Source organism: Rhinatrema bivittatum, chromosome 1, assembly GCF_901001135.1.
Source record: "Rhinatrema bivittatum chromosome 1, aRhiBiv1.1, whole genome shotgun sequence".
Lineage (NCBI taxonomy): Eukaryota > Metazoa > Chordata > Amphibia > Gymnophiona > Rhinatrematidae > Rhinatrema > Rhinatrema bivittatum.
In genome coordinates this window covers 93938207-93963037 of record NC_042615.1, presented here as the reverse complement: position 1 = coordinate 93963037, position 24831 = coordinate 93938207, and the positions used below count along the sequence as shown (strand labels likewise).

Sequence of the window (24831 nt, the reverse complement as noted above, 5' to 3'; positions counted from 1 at the left end):
GTGTCCACAAATGACGACACTGAGACTGAAAGCCCAATATGTCAAGCTTCTGGCTGTTTGTGCCAGTGTGATGACATGAATTGTTGAGTTTATACGTTTGACCTACAGCAATAGGTGAACAGAGGCTGCTGTTCGATTGCGAGTAGCTGGAGAGGATGGACAGTGGGACTGCACAATTATTCAGGAGAATCCTTAGCTATTGTAAGGTGTATACCAGCTCCCAAAGAGGAGATGAGAATACGTTGCAGGGAGGGATTTCGGATAAATAATTAGAAATTCCCCTGAGCACAGTATCCTTATAAGAGAACTCTAGTAAGTTAAAGGCACATGTCTGGACTAGCTTTTAAAAGATAGTTGTCCAGGCATAGAGAAATAGGTGACGCTTCGGAGTAATTGTACAGTTACTACTGGTTAACTTCTTAACTATTCAGGTGCCAAAGTGACACCAAATAGTAGTAGTGTGTATATGAAAGAAACATATGTTTTTGAATGTCCAAAGAACAGATCCAGTCTCACTGACTCAGTTAAAGAAGTCTGGTGCCCAGTGACACCATCGTAAGTGTTTTCTGACAAGGAGATGTGTATAGAAGAAGTTGGATCTGACTGGCTTCCCCCCCCCCCCTTTTTTTTTTTTTTTTTAGATAGAACCTATTCCCCTTGTAGGGAAATGGTTTATGGTTCTGGGACACTGAAGGTACGGTACTTACGGTTTCACATTGAGAAGGTAATCTTGAGCTGGAGGTGGACCCTTGGCCTGGTGCAGGATTGGTACGGCCCTCTGGTTGGACCCAGAGAGCACCTGCCACCAGGAGACGGAGCACACGAGGAGACAGAGGCTAGCTGGAGCTTCACCAATAACAGTCCGGGGTTTCCACAGGTTGAGCCCTTGGGTACCCGGACCGCCTGGACTTAGGTGAGCCTCAGGTGATCTCCTGGAGAGGTAGCGGAGAGGTGTGCCCACCACGAGCAAGGATGCACGGCTGATGCAAAGAGGATAGACTAGACCCGAACTGGAAGCTCCGGAGACCTCAGGGAGGTAGCAGTTCAGGAAAGTTCTCCGGGCGAGACAGGCAGCGACTGCGGATCTAGTCAGGTGAAAGCCGCGGGTAGATTCCAAGCAGGTTGGTCTGGTAATCACAGTAGGCCAGAAGAGAGTGTCTGAGTGAAGCCCAAGGGTTAGAGCCAGAGTATCAGTCCAGGAGTGGTCAGCCAAAGCAGAGGTCAATACCAAGGTCAGTCCGAGCATAGTCAAGGCAAGCAAGGGTCAGTTCCAGGTGTCAGACAAAGAGAATGGTCAGGCAGGCAGAGGTCAGTTCCAGGCAGCAGACAAGAGAATGGTCAGGCAGGCAGGCAGAGGTCAGTACCAGAGATCAGTCCTGGGAGGTACTACCTAAGAAGGGCGCAGGAACACATGAAGACTCAGGAACAAGGAGATGCTGGAACACGGAGGAGGCAAACTCAGAACACCACGGTGTCGACCTGATTGCCAAGGCGAGGTCCTGGGGACAGGTCCTCGCTATTTATATGGAGTTTCATGTGATGCCACCAGGTGGCGGCTGAACTGCGCTTTCCGCGCAGGTCCCTTTAAAAGGGTTGACGGGAGCTCCGCTGTGAGGCCTGCGGTGTGTGGAGGAAGCCGGAGAGGGCCGCGGTGAGCGTTGGGGACTCCAGGAGCTGGCAGCCACGGCGAGACTGGAGCTGGTTGAGGGCAGTGCAAGGGGAGCAGGCCCGGTCGTGGCACCATTGTGGCTGGGACGCGCAACAGGTGAGTCCAGTTTATAGGTGATAATATATGTTGGTTACCTACTGAATTCCAGTGAGTAATGGATCTGTTTCCTGGAATAATTTAAAATGTGGCCGGAGGAGCAGTCTGTGGAGCTGGCTGAGCTCTAGGTGTCCTTACTTGCCGTGTAATTCCCCTCTGAGGGGCCCTAGTCGTTCGAGTACGGGACGCAGGGGGATAATACTTGTGTCATCTGAAAAATGGTTTCCTGACATCCCTTCGTGCTCCTCTGCGGGCATCAGAGAGTACATCTGGGGAAACAGAGGAAAATTGACGCAGGGTGTCATGATAGTCCTTTAATTGAGCCACTGCGTCTTAGATCTTGTCCCCGAACAGCTTGTCCCCTGTACAGGGAAGATCTGCCAGTTTATCTTGTACTTCTGGGCGCAGGTCTGAAGCTTTAAGCCAGGCCCAGTGTCTAGCACTTATGTCTGCTGCTGAGACTCTAGATGTTTTTTCAAATGAGTCATAAGCAGCTCTGACTTCGTGCTTGCCTGCTTCTAGTCCTTTCTGGAGGATGGAAGTCAGGGAGTCTTGTTGCTGCTGTGGTAAAGTTTCAGCAATTTCTTGCACCTTTTTCCACAGATTTCTGTTATATTGGGTCATATAAAGTTGATATGCCGCTATTCATGCTATCAACATTGACCCCTTAAAGACTCTGCGTCCCAATGCATTTTGTTCCTTGCCAGGAGGAGCAGAGGAATGTGGATGCAACCTTTTGGCTTTTTTCTGTGCTGACTCTACCACTACAGAGTGGTGGGGTAGTTGACTCTTCTGAAAGCCTGGGGCTTGTTGCACCAGGTACGTCGCATTAGTCTTCCTGTTAACTGGCGGTACCGTACCTGGATGGTCCCAGAGTCGGTGTAGTAGATCAAGCAGTACTTCATCTACTGGTATCGCCATTATTTCTTTTGGAGGATCCACAAATTGTAAAACCTCCAACATCTGGTGGCGAGCGTCTGCCTCCGTAACTAATGGAAAAGGAATTGTTTCAGACATCTCTTTACAAAACTGGCAAAGGAGAGGTCTTCTGGAGGAGAACGCCTCCTCTCTTCTGGAGGTGAGGGCTCTGAGAGCAATTCCTCGGAAGTGTGGGAAGAGTCATCGGAGGATTCATCTTCCCAAGGATTGTAGGGGGTTTCCCCCTCTCCTTGTGGATCTCCTGCAGGAGGAAGCACGTCAAATCCAAGAGGTCGGGTAGGCCTTGATGGATGGCTTCGGTGGAGGCTGAACTGGCATCGATGGAACCAGTGTTGGCATCGATGGCATCGAAGCGAACATGGTATGCTTAGGCCTCGACATCCCCGATGGTCCCGATGTAGGTTCCGGCATCAGTCGATCCCATGGAGGGATACGGCCGGGAACCGCCTCATCTTCCTTCGAGGAACCCAGTATAGGATTGGGACATGCAGAGGCCTCGAAGGATGACTTGATGCCAGTGTATTTAAGCGCTCGAAAAGCGGTGCAAACATCAAAGGCACCAACTGTGGTGTCAGTATCGGGGCCGGCACCAGTGGCGAATGGATCCCTCGAAGGGCTTTTAGCACTGCCTCTTGGACCATTATGTCCAATTCCCCCTTTGAGGCTGGCATAGTTAGCTCTGTGCCGGGGATAGGAGGTAGGCTAGGCATTACTGTCTGTGGGTAACGCCTCAGTGACCTGGGTCCAGAGGAGGATGGGGGCTCCTATCCCCGGGTCTTCTTCGTGGGTGGCTCGATAGCATTCGATGCCGTTGCAGAATCGGTTCCAACACCGGACAGGGACTCACATCGGTGCCGGTGTTTCCCTTGATGCTCGGCCCGGTCTTTCTCCGTCGCCGAGAATGACGCCGCCGATGTCCTTGAGGGGGTTGGTGATGGATGGTCACCCGCTCTGTGATGTTATTGGCTGGGCATCCCAGAGATCGATGGATCCTTTTTCGACTGCAGCGCCCGAGTTGGAGACGATGGAGCAGCGCGCTTTCGACCAAAGAGCTGCTCCATTTTCTCCAGTTGAGCACAGCATCCCTTAGGGGTCATCTGCGCACATATCTGGCACCGATGAACGTTGTGCGAGGGTCTAAGCACAAAACACAAGCTTCATGCGGGTCCATTATGGACATGGTCCTCGGACATTCAAGGCATTTTCTAAATCCGGTCACCATTAGGAAAATTGTTGTGCGTGCGATCAATGACCTTTGGGCACCGAAGAAAATGCCAGCGGGAATCAACTGCAAAACACGGGGACTTCACGTACCGAGCACCGGAGGGAATGGATATGGATGGGGGACCCTGGTGAGGGTAATTTTATGAAGAAAAACTTTGAAAGTTCCATGAGGAAAAGTTGTGAGAATTTCTCACAGAGCTCCTAACCGCGAGGCATCTTGCTGCATGGAAAAAAAAGAGACTGAGGGGGGGACCCCTGGTGGCTACAGGGTTAGTGGCATGCTGGGCATTTTTCAGTGTGCCAGTCAAAGTTCTAGAACTTTGACAAAAGTGTTCTGTGACAGGGCTCCATCTGATAATGTCACCCATATGTGAGGACTACCATCCTGCTTGTCTTGGGAGAAATATCACTAATCCTTACCAAAAGCTTGCTTAAAGAGGTACGCTTTTAATGCCTTCTTGAAAGATTTATCACATGGCATTAGCCAAAGAAGTTTAGGCAGTCCATTCTACATAGGTGGATACACTAATGAAAAGGATCTGTTGAATGCTTCTGACAAGATGGACTTGTCGAAAGGAGGGAACTTTAAGGACTAGTAAAAAAAATAAAATAAATAAAAGAATCTGTGGTTATCTATTTATTGCTACCCTGAGACATTTCCCCTTCTCCCATGCATTATGTCCTTTGTAGGTCAAAAGTTCAAGCTATCAAGCTCCCGATCTCAAAGTCTCTTTTGGTAATTGGGTACAATATTAACTATATATCCCCAAATCAGTTTGTATCATCTATGCTGACTGCATAAACTGCATCCATTAATTGAGAAAACTAGCTGGGCTGTAATGGTCTATGCTATCATAGAAACATAGAAACATAGAAATGACGGCAGAAGAAGACCAAACGGCCCATCCAGTCTGCCCAGCAAGCTTCACACATTTTTTCTCATACTTCTCTGTTTCTCTTAGCTCTTTGGTTCTATTTCCCTTCCACCCCCACCATTAATGTAGAGAGCAGTGATGGAGCTGCATCCAAGTGAAATATCAAGCTTGATTAGTTAGGGGTAGTAGGGGAAGTAACCGCCGCAATAAGCAAGCTACACCCATGCTTATTTGTTTTACCCAGACTATGTTATTCAGCCCTTATTGGTTGTTTTTCTTCTCCCCTGCCGTTGAAGCAGGGAGCTATGCTGGATATGCGTGTAGTATCAGTTTTTCTTCTCCCCTGCCGTTGAAGTAGAGAGCTATGCTGGATATGCATGAAGTATCAGTTTTTCTTCTCCCCTGCCGTTGAAGCAGAGAGCTATGCTGGATATGCGTGAAGTATCAGTTTTTCTTCTCCCCTGCCGTTGAAGCAGGGAGCTATGCTGGATATGCGTGTAGTATCAGTTTTTCTTCTCCCCTGCCGTTGAAGCAGAGAGCTATGCTGGATATGCGTGAAGTATCAGTTTTTCTTCTCCCCTGCCGTTGAAGCAGAGAGCTATGCTGGATATGCGTGAAGTATCAGTTTTTCTTCTCCCCTGCCGTTGAAGCAGAGAGCTATGCTGGATATGCGTGAAGTATCAGTTTTTCTTCTCCCCTGCCGTTGAAGCAGAGAGCTATGCTGGATATGCGTGAAGTATCAGTTTTTCTTCTCCCCTGCCGTTGAAGCAGGGAGCTATGCTGGATATGCGTGAAGTATCAGTTTTTCTTCTCCCCTGCCGTTGAAGCAGAGCGCTATGCTGGATATGCGTGAAGTATCAGTTTTTCTTCTCCCCTGCCGCTGAAGCAGAGAGCTATGCTGAATATGGGTTGAAAGTGAAGTATCAGGCTTATTTGGTTTGGGGTAGTAACCGCTGTAACAAGCCAGCTACTCCCCGCTTTGTGAGTGTGAATCCTTTTTTCCACATTTCCTCTTGCTGTTGTAGCTTAGAGCGATGTTGGAGTCACAGTAACCATGTGTATGTTTATTGAATAAGGATATTATCTCCAGGCAGTAGCCGTCATTTTGGCGAGCCACCCACTCTTTATTGACGGCCTCTTGATTTTATGTATCCACAGTGTTTATCCCACGCCCCTTTGAAGTCCTTCACAGTTCTGGTCTTCACCACTTCCTCTGGAAGGGCATTTCAGGCATCCACCACCCTCTCCGTGAAGAAATACTTCCTGACATTGGTTCTGAATCTTCCTCCCTGGAGCTTCAAATTGTGACCCCTGGTTCTGCTGATTTTTTTCCTACGGAAAAGGTTTGTCGTTGTCTTTGGATCATTAAAACCTTTCAAGTATCTGAAAGTCTGTATCATATATCACCTCTGCTCCTCCTTTCCTCCAGGGTGTACATATTTAGATTCTTCAATCTCTCCTCATAAGTCATTTGATGAAGACATTCCACCTTTTTGGTCGCCCTTCTCTGGACCGCCTCCATCTTGTCTCTGTCTCTTCGGAGACACGGTCTCCAGAACTGAACACAATACTCCAGGTGAGGTCTCACCAAGGACCTGTACAAGGGGATAATCACTTCCCTTTTCTTACTCGATATTCCTCTTATGCAGCCCAGCATTCTTCTGGCTTTAGCTATCGCCTTGTCACATTGTTTCGCCGACTTCAGATCATTAGACACCATCACCCCAAGGTCTCTCTCCTGCTCCGTGCACATCAGCCTTTCTTCCCCCATCGAATACAGTTCATTCGGATTTCCATTCCCCATATGCATGACTCTGCACTTCTTGGCATTGAATGTCAGCTGCCATATCTTCGACCACTCTTCCATCTTCCTTAAATCCCGTCTCATTCTCTCCACTCCTTCCGGCGTGTCCACTCTGTTGCAGATCTTAGTGTCATCCGCAAAAAGACATACCTTACCTTCTATCCCTTCCGCAATGTCGCTCACAAAGATATTGAAAAGGACCGGTCCCAACACCGATCCCTGCGGTACACCGCTTAAAACCGCTCTCTCTTCAGAGAGAGTTCCATTTACCAATCACAAAACAACCCACCAACACCAAATGTGTATTCCAGTACACTAATTTGTGAACAAAATTTGAACAACAGTATACTGGTATTCTTTACCAGTATACTGGTACCAGTCTTTACCAAAAGAAAAATCCCTACCAGACTTACTGAACACAGGAGCTGTAGTAAAACTTTGAAGATTACAGCTCCTCTTGTTCAACATTGTGCAAGGGAGAATCACAGTTTTTTAGATCTACGGTGGTCAGTCTTGGAGCAGGCTCAACAGAATTCTAGAGGGGGAGGATGTACAACTATGGTTGAATCGTCGTGAGAACTACTGGATTTTCACCTTAAATACCGTGGATCCTTATGGCCTGAATGAGAAAATTAATTGGTATTCCTTGATTTAATTTTTAATTTTCAAATAGAAATATGATAGGATCAGCACGATATATTTTTTCTCATATGTATTTTTTCTCCTGTATTGATCGAGTTGTGATGACTTTGAGGGGCGTGCATTCAAGCATGGGGCATGATATAAGACTTGCTTAGTTTCTTTACTATGTGGATGAGTGGCCCTGAGTGAGAACTTTTCCTTTTTCTTTTACGTGGACCAGTACAGTCTTGAGGATATCTATATCGATTGAATCGTGATGACGTTGAGGGGCGTGTACTGCCTTAGAGGACGTGATGGAAGACCTGTTTAGTTTGCCTCGAAGCAGAGAAGAGGACGTGATGGAGAACTGAGGTTGCAGCTGTATTTCCGGTTGAGGCTCATAAAAGTTCCGGTTTGTCGCCATTTTCCAAACTATGTGAGTCTGAGTGCAGACCATGGGGAGAAAGTTTCTGCACAAGCACAGCCAATTCGAGATGCTGATGGAACCACTTGGATGACAAAATGACACAGTTATTCGGATCGTTAAGTCATTCCCCTGAAGCAGGACCTTCGGTCCGAAACATGGCCATGTCGGGATTTTGACGTTTCCTTTGATGATAAGTATCATACTTTAAATTAAGATTTTTTTGGGATTATGACCGAGAAGTTCTTTCATCTTAACATTACTTTTGAATGATTATTCGTTGGAAGGACTTGAAACACATCAGCATATTGGAAATTTTGGTTTTTATAAAAAACGGAAAATATATAAAAACATGAACCAAATAGAAATGTTGTTTAAATAAAAGTAAAGGGACCCGATATCACAAACGAGTCTGTTGCCAATTCTGACTCAAGATTTAGGGTCCAACAAATTTTGTTGGCAGTGAGATGCGTTGTAAAGAATACCAGTATACTGTTGTTCAAATTATGATCTATGCTATAACATCATCTTGGCTAGACTACCGTGTGTGGAGATGTAAAAGTGTGTGGAGTACACATTTGGAGTGGGTGCAGGAGTATGAATATATATTTGGTGAGTGTGTGTGCATGTGGCTATGGGTATGTGTAGTACTCATCCCACCATAGGCCAAGAGCAGGAATACATACAATAGCGTATTTCTGGGACAACTTTGCATCAGTGCATTGATCCTTATTCTCTTCTTCGACTGAAAAATTCCTGTGTTTTGGAATTCTTACGTCACCATTAGATTCCACTGGAGGCACCCCTATTTGACCACTATTTGGTTGAAGGTTTCTTCAGCTAGTTCCCACTCCCCACCATCAGCTCAGGAAGTCCACTTGTATGTGTCTGCTCCTGCTATGTGAGTGGCCAAAATCTCCTAGAGATGTGATTCTGCCCACATCAAACTTCATTCTGCTTCCCTCACCTCTTGCAGGTTCCTTGTCCCTCCTTGTCTATTCACATAGGCCACTCCTGAGGCATTATCTGAGAATATCTTGTCTTCTTTCTCCCCTACCTTTGGTAGGAAGCTCTTTAATGCCAGACTGTTCAGGTTTCTAGGTGGTTTGTCGAGAATGCCTCATCCAGCTGCAACCATCGATCTCGCACCACCTGTTTCTCACAGTGTGCCCCCCAACTTGTTTTGCTCACATCAGTTGTTACTGAAACCCACTGAGGTCAGTCCAAGCTGACTCCCTTCCTCTAAGCTGTAGTCATGAACCTCGCGCACACACACAACAAAACATAGCGTGCACAAGAAATTCTGATATTTGCATTATACTAGTTTGTAGTGCCAAGCGAACTTGAAGTGAACTTAGTTTATAAAAGCTGCACAAAAAGACAATTTTTGTGCACACGGGGCAGATTTTCAAAGGCTATGTGCGTAACATACGCGTGTAACCCGAGAAAATCTGCCCCTGTGCACGCCGAACCTATTTTGCATAGGCTCGGTGGCGCGCGCAAGCCCCGGGACACGCGTATGTCCCGGGGCTCCGAAAAAGGGGCGCTCCGGGGGCAGGACCAAGGCCTTCAGAACAGCCGCCGTGCCGGGGGATGGCGCGCTGGCAGTTGGCCAGCGCAGAAGTTACACCTGCCCAGAGGCAGGCGTAACTTCAACGATAACGGTAGGTGAGGGTTTAGATAGGGCTGGGGGCCGGAAGGAAAGTTTCCTCTGAGGCCGCTCAGATTGCGGAGCGGCCTCGGAGAGAACGGAGGAAGCCTGCGCAGCTCGGCACGCGCAAGTTGCACAATTGTGCACCCCCTTGCGCGCGCCGACCCTGGATTTTATAACATGCGTGCAGCAGCGCACGCATGTTATAAAATTGGGCCTAGATCTGTTCGCGCCGGGTTGCGCAAACAAATCTGCCCCCGCGCGCAGGTTTAAAGATCTGCCCCACAGTCTTTCAAAAATTTGAGGGAACTTTGATTGGTCTTGACTATCACTCTAGACTTTCCTTTACCTGCCCTATCACAGGCAATGCCCTGTAGAGAAATACTTGCTTTGCGGCAACCATCTGTAAATTCCTCTGTAAAAGGCACATATGGGCCCCTTGCCCAGGGAACCACCTCGTTTGCTGCTGTCATTGAGTCTAGGACCTGCAGAAATGTGTAGACTCACAAGGTTTTTAAAAAAATGTAAATGTATAAGTGAAATAGTAGTAGTAGTAGTGGTAGTAGTAATATGGTGAGACCATACATGTAAGTGTGTTTCCCACTCTCTCTTTATATCTATATACACTTTTTGGGTGTTGAAAGTACTTAGTCATGGCTATCGTTCCTCACATTGCTCACAAGGCATGTATGTGTATCATTCATTAGGCCAGAGCATTCTGTCATACTTTATTTTATAGGTAAATACAATTACAAAAATTAAAAAAAAGGTTTCTTTCTCTGAGATTTATTTTTTGGGTGAGAGCTTTGGCTTCTTTAGTCCAATTGGCATCCAGAACTTACTGTGTTTTATGGGAGATCAAAACATAGGCTACTGAAAGGCCTGTAAGGCCCCAAGAGCAGGAGACAGATTCTGGCATATATCAGAGAGGAGGTTTCCTTCCTGAGGCATGGCTAAAAGCTGAACACACTCTGGTATCAAAAAATGTTCCCACTTGATAGGTTAAGCTTAACAACTTCACATCAACAAACACAAAACCCATCTCGATAACTATTTTATCATAGGGGATAAAAAACTGCTTTATGTATTCAGATTGTTAAATACTTAATGAGTGAAGGGTGATAGTTTCATATATGCACTATTTACAGGTACCGTCCCAGTTACCAAATAGTGTAAGAACATAACATAAGAACATAAGAAATTGCCATGCTGGGTCAGACCAAGGGTCCATCAAGCCCAGCATCCTGTTTCCAATAGAGGCCAAACCAGGCCACAAGAACCGGGCAATTACCCAAACACTAAGAAGATCCCAAGTTATTAATGCAATTAATAGCAGTGGCTATTCCCTAAGTAAACTTGATTAATAGCAGTTAATGGACTTCTCCTCTAAGAACTTATCCAAACCTTTTTTGAACCCAGCTACACTAACTGCACTAACCACATCCTCTGGCAACAAATTCCAGAGCTTTATTGTGCGTTGAGTGAAAAAGAATTTTCTCTGATTATTCTTAAATATGCTATTTGCTAACTTCATGGAATGCCCCCTAGTCCTTCAATTATTCGATAGTGTAAATAACCGATTCACATCTACTCGTTCAAGACCTCTCTTGATCTTAAAGACCTCTATCATATCCCACCTCAGCCATCTCTTCTCCAAGCTGAACAGCCCTAACCTCTTCAGCCTTTCCTCATAGGGGAGCTGTTCCATCCCCTTTATCATTTTGGTTGCCCTTCTCTGTACCTTCTCCATCGCAACTATATCTTTTTTGAGATGCAGTGACCAGAATTGTACACAGAATTCAAGATGCAGTCTCACCATAGAGCGATAAAGAGGCATTATGACATTTTCCGTTTTATTAGCCATTCCCTTCCTAATAATTCCTAACATTCTGTTTGCTTTTTTGACTGCTGCAGCACACGGAGCCGACGATTTTAAAGTATTATCCACTATGATGCCTAGATCTTTTTCCTGGGTAGTAGCTCCTAATATGGAACCTAACATTGTGTAACTACAGCAAGGGTTATTTTTCCCTATATGCAACACCTTGCACTTGTTAAATTTCATCTGCCATTTGGATGCCCAATCTTCCAGTCTTGCAAGGTCCTCCTGTAATGTATCACAATCCGCTTGTGATTTAACTGCTCTGAATAATTTTGTATCATCTGCAAATTTGATAACCTCACTCATCGTATTCCTTTCCAGATCATTTATATATATATATTGAAAAGCACCGGTCCAAGTACAGATCCCTGAGGCACTCCACTGTTTACCCTTTTCCACTGAGAAAATTGACCATTTAATCCTATTCTCTATTTCCTGTGTTTTAACCAGTTTATAATCCACGAAAGGACATCGCCTCCTATTCCATGATTTTTTAGTTTTCTTAAAAGCCTCTCATGAGGGACTTTGTCAAACACCTTCTGAAAATCCAAATACACTACATCTACCGGTTCACCTTTATCTACATGTTTATTAACCCCTTCAAAAAAATGAAGCAGATTTGTTAGGCAAGACTTCCCTTGGGTAAATCCATGTTGTCTGTGTTCAATTAAACCATGTCTTTCTATATGCTCTGCGAGTTTGATCTTGAGAATAGTTTCCACTATTTTTCCCGGCACTGAAGTCAGGTTCACTGGTCTATAGTTACTCGGATCGCCCCTGGAGCCTATTTTAAATATTGGGGTTACATTGGCCACCCTCCAGTCTTCAGGTACAATGGATGATTTTAATGATAGGTTACAAATTTTAACTAATAGATCAGAAATTTTATTTTAGAGTTCCTTCAGTTCCCTAGGATGCATACCATCCGGTCCAGGTGATTTGTTAACTCTTTTGTTTGACAATCTGGCCAACTACATCTTCCAGGTTCACAGTGATTTCGTTCAGTTTGTCTGACTCATCACCCCTGAAAACTATCTCTGGAACTGGTATCTCCCACAACATCCTCATTAGTAAACACGGAAGCAAAGAATTAAATTAGTCTTTCTGCAATGGCCTTATCTTCCCTAAGAGCCTCTTTAACCCTTTGGTCATCTAATGGTCCAACCGACTCCCTCACAGGTTTCTTGTTTCGGTTTTTTTAAAAAAAGTTTTTATTATGAGTTTTTGCCTCTATGGCCAACTTCATTTCAAATTCTCTCTTCGCCTGTCTTATCAATGTTTTACAGATTATAATTATAAACACATCACCAGCCACCCTATATGTTTGCGTTCACTGCTATGGCTTCATTATAATAAGGAGTTTCTGATTATGTTGCTGCCCCTGAGAAGGATTTATTCTAAAACTTGGCCATGTTGGGACAATAAAGAAGCTAAATATAGCTCTTTATTTGCTCAGTTTAACACATGGTGAACAATGAGACAAGAATTGGTACGGGATTATTCAGCAAAATGTGGTATACAAAGCTTTATATATATATATATATATATATATATATACACACACATAGAAATAAAAGAATTAAAAACATTTTTGTGGCACTGCGAACACAAACATATAGGGTGGCTGGTGGTGTGTTTATGATTATAATCTGTACACTATTTAGTAACCGGGATGGTAACTGAAAATAATGCATATATGAAACTATCACCACTCACTCATTAAATTTTTCACAATCTGAATACATAAAGCAGTGTTTTTATCCATAGTGATAAAATAGTTATCGAGGTGGGCTTTGTGTTTGTTGATGTGAAAGCTGAACACAGCAGACTTTTTGTTAAGATGCTTTAAACTGAAAATAAGACTAAGTGAAATGATTGCTTCATATACATTTGTAAATAACAATGCCTAATATTACAACCAAATTTATGAAAAATATATATGAATCACTAAAATAAAATCAAAGATGGTATTAAATGTTTTCTACCTGTCCAACTTTAGCTTTCTGAGCACCAATGCTTCTTGCTTGAATTAAACCTTCTCTCCTGTCATTTCGAAACACCTTTACAAGGCCATTCCACTGCTTTATATATTCATCTAGTCTTCCTTTTAAATGCTCTATAAAATAAAAACAAAATGTTTAATTTTTTTCTATCTCAATAATACAACATTATACATTATAATGAGGAAATTAGAAAACAAAACTAAAAGGTGATTTCAAAGGTTAAAAGTTTGCATGAAAATTGGACATTCTTTAAACACCATATCAGAAGCCAAGATAAAATGTATACTATGCATTAAAGAGGTTTAAAGGAAAAACAAATGGCTGTCAGTATGGTAAAATGGTGAGGTGAAAGAGGCAGTTAAAGTCAAAATGACATCTTTCAGAAAATGGAAAGCACATCCAAATGAGGAAAATAGAAAAGAACGTAAGCAAGTTAGATGTCAAACAATAATAAGGTGAGCCAAAAGAGAATTTGAAAAGAAGATTATCAGAGAGACAAAAACTATTAACAAAATCTCTTTCAAGTATATTCAAAGCAAGCAGCTTGTGAGAGAGTCAATTGGATTGCTAGATAACGAAGGGGTAAAAGGGATGTGGTTAGGGAAGGGATTTAAAAGCCATAGTAGAAAAACTAAATACATTCTTTGCTTTTGTCTTTACAGAGGAGGATTTAGGAAAGACACCCACACTGGAAATGTTTTTTGATGAGATAATTCAGAGGAACTGAAACAAATCACTGCGAAACTGGAATAAACAAACTGACAAGAGTAATAAATCACCAGCCCTGATGGTTCTCACCTCAGAGTTCAGAAAGAACTCAAATATGAAACTGCAGACCTCTGTAAATTTATCATTAAAAATAGCCACAGTACCTGAAGATGTAGGATGGCCAAAGTAATGCCAATTTTTTAAAAAAGGCTCCAGGGGTAATCTGAGAAACTATACCAGTGAGCCTGATGGGCTTAGGCATTTGACAAAGTATTGTAATAAGAGGCAATGATCTGTTGCAGATTAGTAACTGGGTAAAAGGCAGAAAACAGAGTAGGACTAAAATGGTTAGTTTTTCCAATGCAAAAAAATAAATAGTGGAGTGCCCCAGGGATCTTAAATGATCTGGAAAAGGGAGCAACGACTGAGATGATCTAATTTGCAGATGATACAAAATGATTCCAAATCATTAAACCAACAGCAGATCTTGAGGAATTGCAAAAAGACCTTGCAAGACCAGGCATCTAAAAGGCAAATGATATTTAATGTGGACAAGTGGAAAGTGATACACATATGGAAAAATAATCCTAACTATAAGTACACAATATTAGGCTCTTTAATAGGAGGTCTACACAGGAAACAGATCTTGGTGTCAATGTGGAAAATATATTGAAATCTTCAGCTCAGTGTGTGGCTGCAATCAAAAAAGCAAATCAAATGTTAGGAATGTTTCAGGGGCAGCGTAATGCCTTTATGGTTGGCGGGGAGGGGCATGTAAGTTGCTCTAACTTCTCCCCATGTTTATAATTGTCATTCTTTCTTACATGCCTTCTTCACATAAATCATAAAAAGTACAATTAATTATTATTATAAGAATGAGGAGATGGGGCAGGGGGAGAGAGCAAGGGTACGGGAGAGAAGGGACTGAGGGGAGAAGACAGAGCAGAGAGTGAGCGCAAGAGGCAGTGGGAATAATGGGTAAGAGGAGGGGGCTGAAGGGCAAAGAGTGGGGATGGGGATAGAGGTGGGGTGCTGAAGGGGGAAAGGAGAGAGCTGGGAGCAGGAGGAAGGGGCTGTGGAAGGTGACAGAGAAGAAGGGACTGTGGGCAGGAATAAGGAAGAGGTGGCTGAGGGAGAGAAATGAGACCTGCACCCACAAGAAAAATGATGAAAGCTTGGCGGCACAAATATAATATGGGGCAACCAAGCATTCATCCTTTATTTTATGAGTAGTGGAGACAAGAGGGAGGGAGTATAAGAAAAGGGGGAGGATTGTTTTCAGGGAGAAGAAAGAGCAAAAGGTGGGTAAGAAAAGGGGAAAGGAGAAGGGGGGCTTAAAGGCAAGAAGGAGGTAGGGGACAAGGGGAGAATGAACAGGTGGGAGGAGAAGGAGGCTGAGGGGAGAGGGCAAGGCAGGGGTCACGAGCAAGAGATGATGGGAATAGGAGGAGAGAGTAAAGGCTGAAGGGGATGGCAGGAGAGAAGTGGGGTGCTGAAAGGGAGAGAAGGCTAGAAGCAGGGAAAGGAGCTAGTGACAGAGGAGAGAGAGGAAGCAGCTGAAAGAAGTCCACTCCTCACTCTCGCCCCACCACCAGCTCTTTCCCCCTTCTTCCTGACCCCTCCTCTCCCCACTTCAGTATCCTAACTCTCTCATCCATCATCCTCTTATCCCTTCAGCCCCTCCTTCTCCCCTATCCCCACCTCCTATTATTCCCCTTCCTCTCTCTTCAAACTCCCTCCTCAGCCCCTCCTCCTTTCCCCTGCTCCCACCCTCCACCTTTCTCTTGCTCTCTCTCCCTTCTGCTCCAACACCATCAGTTTGCTCTCCTCCAGCCAGCTCCCAGTCCTCCCCATCCTCTGTCCACCTCCATCCACTTCCCTATCCTAGTGATGCGACTTCTCTACCTGGGTCTCTTTGAAGATGTTCTGAGGGCAGTAGCAGAGACAACGCAGGTCCTGCGATGGCAGCAGTAGTGCTAAAATCAAGTCATGTGGCAGCACTGAAGGCTGGTCCTGCAGCCTGGTGTAGCCGCAGCAAGAACAGGAAGCTGGTACGGCAGCAAAGAGAGCCCACATGCGTCGCTACTGCTTTGTTAAGCTTATTCGTGGTGGAAGTTACAATCTTTAAGACGTAATTTCCACTGCTATCAAGCTACATGGAAGAGGGTGCATCAGAGCGCTTGGCAATTAGGGAGCAAAAGGGGTTTGGAAGAGTGGGGAGGAGTCATCGAGTCTGAATAGTTAGACATGGTGCTTGCTGGCCAAAAGCTGGTGGGGCCAAAGACTCTGTGGCCAACCCTGTTTCAATGCCTAAGGAATGATTCTGAAAGGAAACTAAAATAAATACGGATATTATCATGAGGACCATATTCAGTCACTGTCCAGATAGCAAAGTTAGTTGGGTAAACTCCTCCCAGTTATGCCCCCGAATGCCCTTAACTTACCCAGCTAAATTCTAGCCAGCTAGCTTATTAGCTGCTTAGATTTTATCCAGATAAGACCCAAATCTTCATTTAGCTGGAAAACTTTTGAATACCTTTGAGTCAACCTATGGTGCCACCATACCTAAAATCCTATGTCCAGTTCTAATCACTAAATCTCAAAAAAGATAAAGCAGAACTAGAAAAAGTACAGAAAAAGGCAAAAAACATGAGAAACAGCTCCCTTATGAAGGAAAATTAAAGATGTTAAGGCTCTTCTGCTTGGAGCAGAAGCAGAAGAGGTGATATGACTGAGAATTATAAAATAACGCGTGGAATGGAACAGGCAAGTAGGAGAAGGTTATTTACCTCTTCAAACAGTGCTAAGACCAGGGGACACTCCATGAAACCAAATTTCAAACAAATTGGAGAAAATACTTTTTCACGCACCACAAAATCAAGCTGTGGAATTTGTTGCTGGAGGAGATGATCAAGGTCTCTAGCATAGCTGGATTTAAAAGGGGTTTGGACAAGTTCCTGGAGGAAACGTCTATAAACCGTTACACAGCCAGGGAAAGTCACCATTTAACCCTGGGAGTCAGCAGCAAGGAATGTATATTTAAAAAAGAAAGAGCAAAGGTCTCCAAACCTTTCAAAGGAAGAGCCATATGTGACATTTTGAATCAGTGAGAGGGTCGCCACCCCCCAACTTTGGAGTCTGGTCCTTTTAGTGATTTGAAATGCTGAGGAAGAGAGGAGACAAGGGGTAGGATTCCCACAGATAGGATATCAGTAAAAATATTTCTAGAAAGTTGGCAAACTGTTGCACCCGTCAGTCGCAGACTGCTTCGACCTTTGCTGCTCACCTCATTTTGCCCAGTAGCTCTGATTCTGGCTAAGATGGCCGCCTCTGCACGCCGACCTCCCTGGCATTCCCGGGACGGCGTGGGTGATCCCGGTCGCCATCTTGAACCTGGTGTGACCTAGGGCACGTGCGCCTGTCTCCTTCTTGTACACGTCATGGCAGGAACCTCGGGGGCGTTCCCTCCGCATGACATCACTGCCTATGTGTATTTAAGCCTACCGGACTTTCCTACCTACGAGTTAGCAAGGATTCCATCTTGCTCAATTCCTTTCCTCTGAGACGCTTCGCCTCGCTGTTCCTGCGTTCCAGACTGAGTGACTCAGGTACCTGCTCCTTGGGGGCCTTGTTGCACTCAGGGCTATCCGCTCCTTGGAGAGCCTTATCTACCTGTCTCACCTTCACCAGCTAGTGAGTTCCTCTCGCAGCTTCCTCGGACGACCCTTCACTGTTCCTGCTTCGGGTCTCCTCGGCCTCTACTACGAATTCTCTACTGCAACACCACGGAGTGAGTACTAGACCTGCTCTACCTTACTGCTTTCATCTTGCTGTGTGGATCCTCGGGTTATCCCGCTCTGCGGACCACTACCGGAGAATCCATCCCAGGTCTTCCTACTCCAGGACTGAGTTTACAAACCTGCTCCTCGGGTTTCTCTTTGCTGTATAATAAATATTCTCTGACTCCTGTGTCATCACTGCTGAGACCCCACCTGTTGTGGAGAGTCCCCTCAGGGCTCCTCCCTGTGGGTGGAGTCAGCTCTCTCCACGACCCAAGGGCCCACAAACCCAGTTCAAACATAACACAAACCTGTCACAGTCCAAGGAACCCTACACCTGCCTCCCCATTATGCAGCTTCTGAATCTAACCTCCTGGGAGAGTGACAGGGGGTGAAAGGCAGTGTGATGTATCTTTGGTGCACCCTCTCCCACTTACAGCACCCATACACTTTTGCTCTCTCTACTTTCCTCCTCTTGCATTCCCTCTCTCTTTTCCTCTCTCTCATACTCCCATTCTCTCCCCTCCCTCCTCACCCCTCTTTCCTCTCCTCAGTCACACCACCTTCTCCCTCCTCTCACACTTTGTTCCCTTGGTTCACCTTTCCTTCTGTTTCTCCTCTCCTTCCTCACACTAGCCTTCATTTCCCCTCTGCCTCCTTTCTTCCCCTAACAGGACATCTGGTCCTGCCTGCATCTGCCTCCAAACCGTCCCTTCCCCCACCAGCATGACTGCTTCCCTTTTACCTCTCCCATTCCCTCATCAGCAGACCTGACCCTAGCTGCATCTCCCCTCTGCCTCCTCCATCCCCCACCAGTCTGCATCTCCTCTCTGCCTCCCCCTTCTCCCACTGTACCGGATTCCTCTTTTTTTCTTTTTTTTTTGGCCAGTTGCTGCTCAGCTGCTTCTCCTTGGCCTCGGCAGTGGCACAGGTAAGACACCCAGAAACGTGACGGCATACAAAGACCGTAAGGCCTATCTAGTCTGCACATCCACCCAACTAATGCATCTTTACAATTCCAACCGCTCCCTCAGATATCCCCTGGGTTTATCCCATGCTTTCTTGAATTCAGATACTGGTTTTGTCTCCACCACCTCCAATGGGAGGTTGTTCCACGCATCAACAAACCTCTCTGTAAAGAACTATTTCCTAAGATTACTCCTGAGCTGGTGAGCTGTGCCAAGGAAGGAGACAACGTGGCAGAAGCCCCCCCTCCCCAACTGCTTTGCTGCAGCACTGGTATGGGGGTGTGAGCAGCAGCAGGGACTGGATGAAACAACATGGCTGAAGTTTTTTTTTCCTGCCTGGTCCCTGCTGCACACCGTTCTCCTCAGCCCAGACAGCAGCACAGGTAAGAGATTGTGAGTCATACTGAGGAGAAGACAACTTATCTGGTTTGTTTGTTTTTTTTCACCTTGTCTGGTCTCTGCCGCATCTGCTTCTCCGGTCTGAACGGAGGTAAGGTTGGCGGAGTCAACGTGCTGCAGTTAGAAGGGTTTTTGTAGCAGGTCTCTGCTAGAGCTGCCTCTACCTTTGCGCTTGTGCAGTACTCCCCTCTCTAGCGCTAAGAGTCAGGGGGAGAGGAGGGACTAGCGTCTGCCATGCAAAGGAAATCTGTTAACGGGAGAGCTGCATGGGCTGTAGTTTGGGGACCGCTGCTATAGTGGAAACCAAGGAACAGGCAAGATGATGTTTTGAGAATCTTGCTAGTACTGCTGCTGAAAGAGGTGATGGTGTATGTGCGCTCCATGTAGTCTCAAAGTTAGATTGAACAATTTTTATTAGGTAGGTTGAATAAAACATACAATATGCCATGTAGAGACAGGCCAAATGTCTATCAAGTCCCACATCCTGTCTCCAACAGTGGCCAAGTACCTGACAGAACCCACAGAATTATTAATTTTATTTAGGACAATTTTAAATAGCCATTAGCCCAGGTAGATATCTATTGTAATTTCCTCCTGTCTCAAGTTCATTGTGAAACGGCGTGATGTGCCCCACGAACACCGGTATATTAAAAGCGGTTAAATAAAATAAATAAATAAATAAATTTACCCATGTGAAAAGTCTATCTGGAATTTGCCAATCCTTAATCCAGCTAAAAGTCTGCCCAAGGTCACAGCGCATTGACTTTTAGCTGTATTAACAGGCAGCATTCCCAGGGATATATTTAGAACAAGGGGAAGGAAAATAATGTGCGTGGGTTGCACTTTCAAATCCAGGGCCATTATTTTCCATGAAAAAAGTACTTGCAGAAAAAGCAGGTGGTAGTGCTTGTGGGGATTTTGCACCCTTGACAATTTTCAGAAAGTCTTTGCATATCTTTCCTTTGAAAATTGGTGCAAAAACCATGGGTAGAAAGCACCCACAGCCCTGCAGCAATCCCTGCAGTCTGAAAACCTGCCCCCTTAATGCATTTATGCTCGATTTTGGATTAAAGAGGTGCTTGGCTTTGCGATGGCCACCTCCTGGTCAGTGTTCTCTTTAAGTTAGGAGTCTGAGCCAGTGCACACAAGAAAAGATAGCACAGACAAGAAAAAGAAAATAGCATGCTGTATCAGAGAACACCGCACACAACTTTGTGCACGATGCTGCACGCGAGACATTTTTTGCACACTCAGCCCACAAAAGAATTAGAGCAGGGCTTTCCAAACCTGTCCTGGGGACCCCACAGCCAGTTGGGTTTTCAGGATATCCACAATGAATATGCATGAGATACATTTGCATACCATGGAGACTCAGTATATGCAAATTTATCTCATGCATATTCACTGGGTATCCTGAAAACCCAACTGGCTGTGGGGTCCCCAGGCCAGTTTTGGGAAACCCTGAATTAGAGGAACATTGCCTGGTGTTAAAAATTCCTTCCTTGCATCCACTATAGTTCACGCATCACATACTGACGTAAAGCATCCTTGTTAAGAACTATGGGGGTCATTTATCAAAATGCGCTAAGGCTTGATGTTACCCAGGTAGAGAGTCCATCAAGCTAGGTGGAGAGAACATTGCCCAAATCTCATCATGGAGTGAGTTTCCTCACTCCGAGGGTCATCAAATGTTCACAAGAGACCATCTGGCCAAAATGATGAAATGGATAAAGAAATGCTAAGAGAAATCAGAGAAGCTAACCAATATGGCAGTGCAGTAATAATGGTAGATGTCAATTATCCCAATACTGACTGGGTAAATATAACATCAGGACACAGTAAAGATGTAAAGTTCCTGGATGGAATAAACGACTGCTTCATGGAGCAATTGGTTCAAGAACCAATGAGAGAGGGAGCTATTTTAGATCTAATTCTTAGTGGAGCACAGGATTTGGTGAGAGAGGTAATGGTGAAAGGGCCACTTGGCAGAAGTGATCAGAACATGATCACATTTGAAAAAATGATTGAAAGGGGGGACAATATGTAAATCTAAAGTTCTAACACTACATTTTCAAAAGGAAATCTTTGATAAAATGAGGAGAATAGTTAGAAAAAACTGAAAGGTGCAGCTGCAAAGGTTAAAAGTATTTAACAAGTGTAGATATTGTTAAAAACTACCATCTTAGAAGCACAGTCTAGATGTATTCCATGCATTAAGAAAGGTGGAAGGAAGGCCAAATGATTATCAACATTGTTAAAAGGTGAGGTGAAAGAAGCTATTTTAGCCAAATAAAAGTCCTTCAAAAACTGGAAGAAGGATCCATCTGAAGAAAATAGGATAAAACATAAGCATTGTCAAGGTAAGTGTAACACATTGATAAACAGGCTAAAAGAAAATTTGAAATGAAGGTGGCTGTAGAGGCAAAACTCGTAATAAAAACTTAGATAATCAAGGAGTTAAAGGCGCTCGTGGAGAAGATAAGGCCATTGCAGAAAGGCTAAATTAATTCTTTTCTTCTGTGTTTACTAATGAGGATGTTGGGGAGATACCAGTTCCGGAGATTGTTTTCAAGGGTGATATTGCAGATGAACTGAACCAAATCACAGTGAACCTGGAAGATGTAGTAGGCCAGTGCTGCATATGTCATGTAGAGTTATAGAAATGTTAAGAAGTAGTAGTAGTAGTAGTAGTAGTAGTAGTACATTGACAAACTAAAGAATAGCAAATCACCTGGATCAGATGGTGTGCTCCCAGGGTTCTAAGAGAACTCAAAAATGAAATTTCAGATCTATTAGTAAAAATTGGTAACCTATCATTAAATCAATCAATAAAAAGAACCTCGTGAAAACAGTTTATACATTTCACAGGGCAATTACTTTTTAAAAATTATGTAACGTGGAAAGACGCATTAATTTCACAGTGTTTCACACAATTGCTTTAAAAAAAAAGTGGTGGAAGGAGGGTTGGTTGATGATTAAAAATAAAGACGGGACAACCTGGATGGTTCCTGCCAAAAAAATATGGAACCTCCCCTTTCCACGTTACATCATTTTTAAGAAGTAATTGCCCTGTGAAATGTATAAACTGTTTTCACGAGGTTCTTTTTACTAATTGATTTAACATTTTTTAATCTCGTCGATGATCCTTTCATTGATTTGGTTTGTTACAATCTATCATTAAAATCATCCATTGTATCTGAAGACTCAAGGGTGGGCAATGTAACCCCAATTTTTTAAAAAGGCTCCAAGGGTGATCTGGGAAACTATAGACTGCTGAGCTTGACTTCAGTGCTGGGAAAAATAGTGGAAACTATTAGAAAGATCAAAATCACAGAGTATAGAGAAAGATATGGTTTAATAGAAACACAGAAACATAGAAATGACGGCAGAAGAAGACCAAATGTCCCATCCAGTCTGCCCAGCAAGCTTTCATATTTATTTTTCTCATTCTTAGCTGTTTCTCTGACTGGTAAGGTCAGGGCCCTTATTGGTAAAATTTGGTTCTAATTTCCTTCCACCCCCACCAATTAATGTAGAGAGCAGTGCTAGTGCTGCATCAATGTGAAGTATCAAGCCTAATTGGTTAGGGGTAGTAACCGCCGCAATAAGCAAGCTACTTCCACGCTTATTTGTTTGCCCAGCCTGTTCAATTTAGTCCTTGTTGGTTGTTCTCTGACTATAAATCCTATTTTCTTCATTCCCCCTGCCATTGAAGAAGTGAACTGCACTGTATATGTATTCAAAGTGAAGTAACAGGCTTGATTGGTTCAGGGTAGTAATTAATGGAAAACTGTGAGCATGCATTTACCCATGGGAAGTCTTCTCTCACAAATCTGCTACATTTATTTGAAGGAGTTAATAAACATGTGAATAAAGGTGAACCAGTAGATGTGGTGTATTTGGATTTTCAGAGTCATTTCATAAAGTCCCTCATGAGAGGCTTCTAAGAGAACTAAAAAGACATGGGATAGGAGATGGTGTCATTTTGTGGATTACAAACTGGTTAAAGGACAGGAAATAGAGTAGGATTTAATGGTCAGTTTTCTCAGTGGAAAAAGGTAAACAGTGGAGTGCCTCAGGGATCTGTACTTGGATCGGTGCTTTTTAATATATTTATAAATGATCTGGAAAGGGATACGATGAGTGAGGTGATCAGATTTGCAGATGACACAAAATTATTCAGAGTAGTTAAATCACATGCGGATTGTGACAAATTGCAGGAGGACCTTTGTGAGACTGGAAGATTGGGCATCCAAATGGCAGATGAAATTTAATGTGGATAAGTGCAAGGTGATGCAAATAGGGAAAAATAACCCTTGCTGTAGTTACACAATGTTAGGTTCCATATTGTAAGCTACCACCCATGAAAAAAAACTGTAGGCATTACTCCTGGGGAAATTCTGCACCAAAAAGTAAAAGATTCTGCATATACATTTTCTAAATTCTGTAAAAATCTGCACATTTGTCAAAATAACAATATTTTTTGCAAATTATCATTCTGCATTTCAGAGCAATCTAGTATTTTCATTTAAATTCATTTAAATTAAATGAATTAAATTCATTTAAATTAAATGAATTAAATTCATTTAAATTCATTTAATTCAGACACTGACTCCTACCTAAACTCTCTGACAAGTGTAGCCTATACACTTATGCCTCTTCTCATCATATTATTGTATTATCTAATTTGTTCAGTTATGCCTTCTATCGCTCCGGCTATCCTAGCCCTCCAGGTTAATACCCCTTGTTATATGTAACTTTCATTTCTTGTTATATGGTTGACTTTGTTATTCCCCTCATGTTATCTGTAAACCGATCTGATATGAATTTTCTTTCATGAAGGTCGGTATATAAAAATGTTAAATAAATAAATAAATAAATAAATAAATAATAGTACAGAAAACAAAGACTTTATTCTCACTTAGGCCTAGATTCATCAAATTGCTATAAATATAGTGGAGGTTCAGGCAAGAGAGAGTAAGAGAGAGACAGACTGACTCTATAGGGACCAATATGTAAGTTTAGTATTTAAACCACTGTAAGAGGGGGCATTTATAACTGAGCAAAGTTTGGGGGTGGGGTACATTTTGGGGAGCAGTTTTATATACACAGAGGTACGAATAGCAAAGTGGACATCAATGAAGATTTTCTGTCATTTGAAACGATGAAAGGTAAAAGACTAGTTGATTTGTACTTGATTGCAGCTAGGTAGAGAGTGCATCTCTCTCTCTCTCTCTGAACCATAATTTGCGATAAAATCCTTTTCGGTCGGTAATGCACAGCTAATGCGAGCACAATGCACAGAGAAAAGTTGTAGTTATTTCCGGCGTTAAAACTCACGTTGCTATGCGTTACTCTATCACATTTGACGTTAAGAGCTGCTCATTACCATTAACTCTGCCCAAACTCCTCCCACTTGTATAATTAATGTCACATTTGCATACTAACACGCATTGCACTATTTACTGCTTGAGTTACGGTGTTATCATATGCGTTAGGGACTTAACGCTAGCGTTAAGGTCCTGATGCGAAATGATAAAAGACCCCCTTAGTGATTTGCTTCTGGCAGAAAGTATCAAACTGTACAGAGAATGTTTACCTTCTTCATTTGAGAATCAGTCTTCTTTGTGAACAGGATAACAACTCCCAACCCACCTGTTGAAAGTGCCTCCTTACAGTGGTAGATATATAGAGTCTCATGTTCTCCCTCATACAGTGCTTACCCTCTCTCTCCTTTGGAGGTCTTCCCTGCCTGGAGTCTTCCCAGGTATGATCTTCAGGCAGACTTG

General features: G+C 43.8%; 1 protein-coding gene across 2 annotated transcripts in view; it reads right to left on the bottom strand.

Moving 5' to 3' along the window:
- Positions 1-24831, bottom strand: part of GALNT7 (polypeptide N-acetylgalactosaminyltransferase 7) — a 313223-nt gene that overhangs the window by 134046 nt on the left and 154346 nt on the right. For both annotated transcript variants that reach the window (XM_029575498.1, XM_029575411.1), the window contains exon 4: positions 13171-13301. In XM_029575498.1, coding sequence (XP_029431358.1) covers positions 13171-13301 — 131 coding nt within the window. The remainder of the gene's footprint in view (positions 1-13170; positions 13302-24831) is intronic.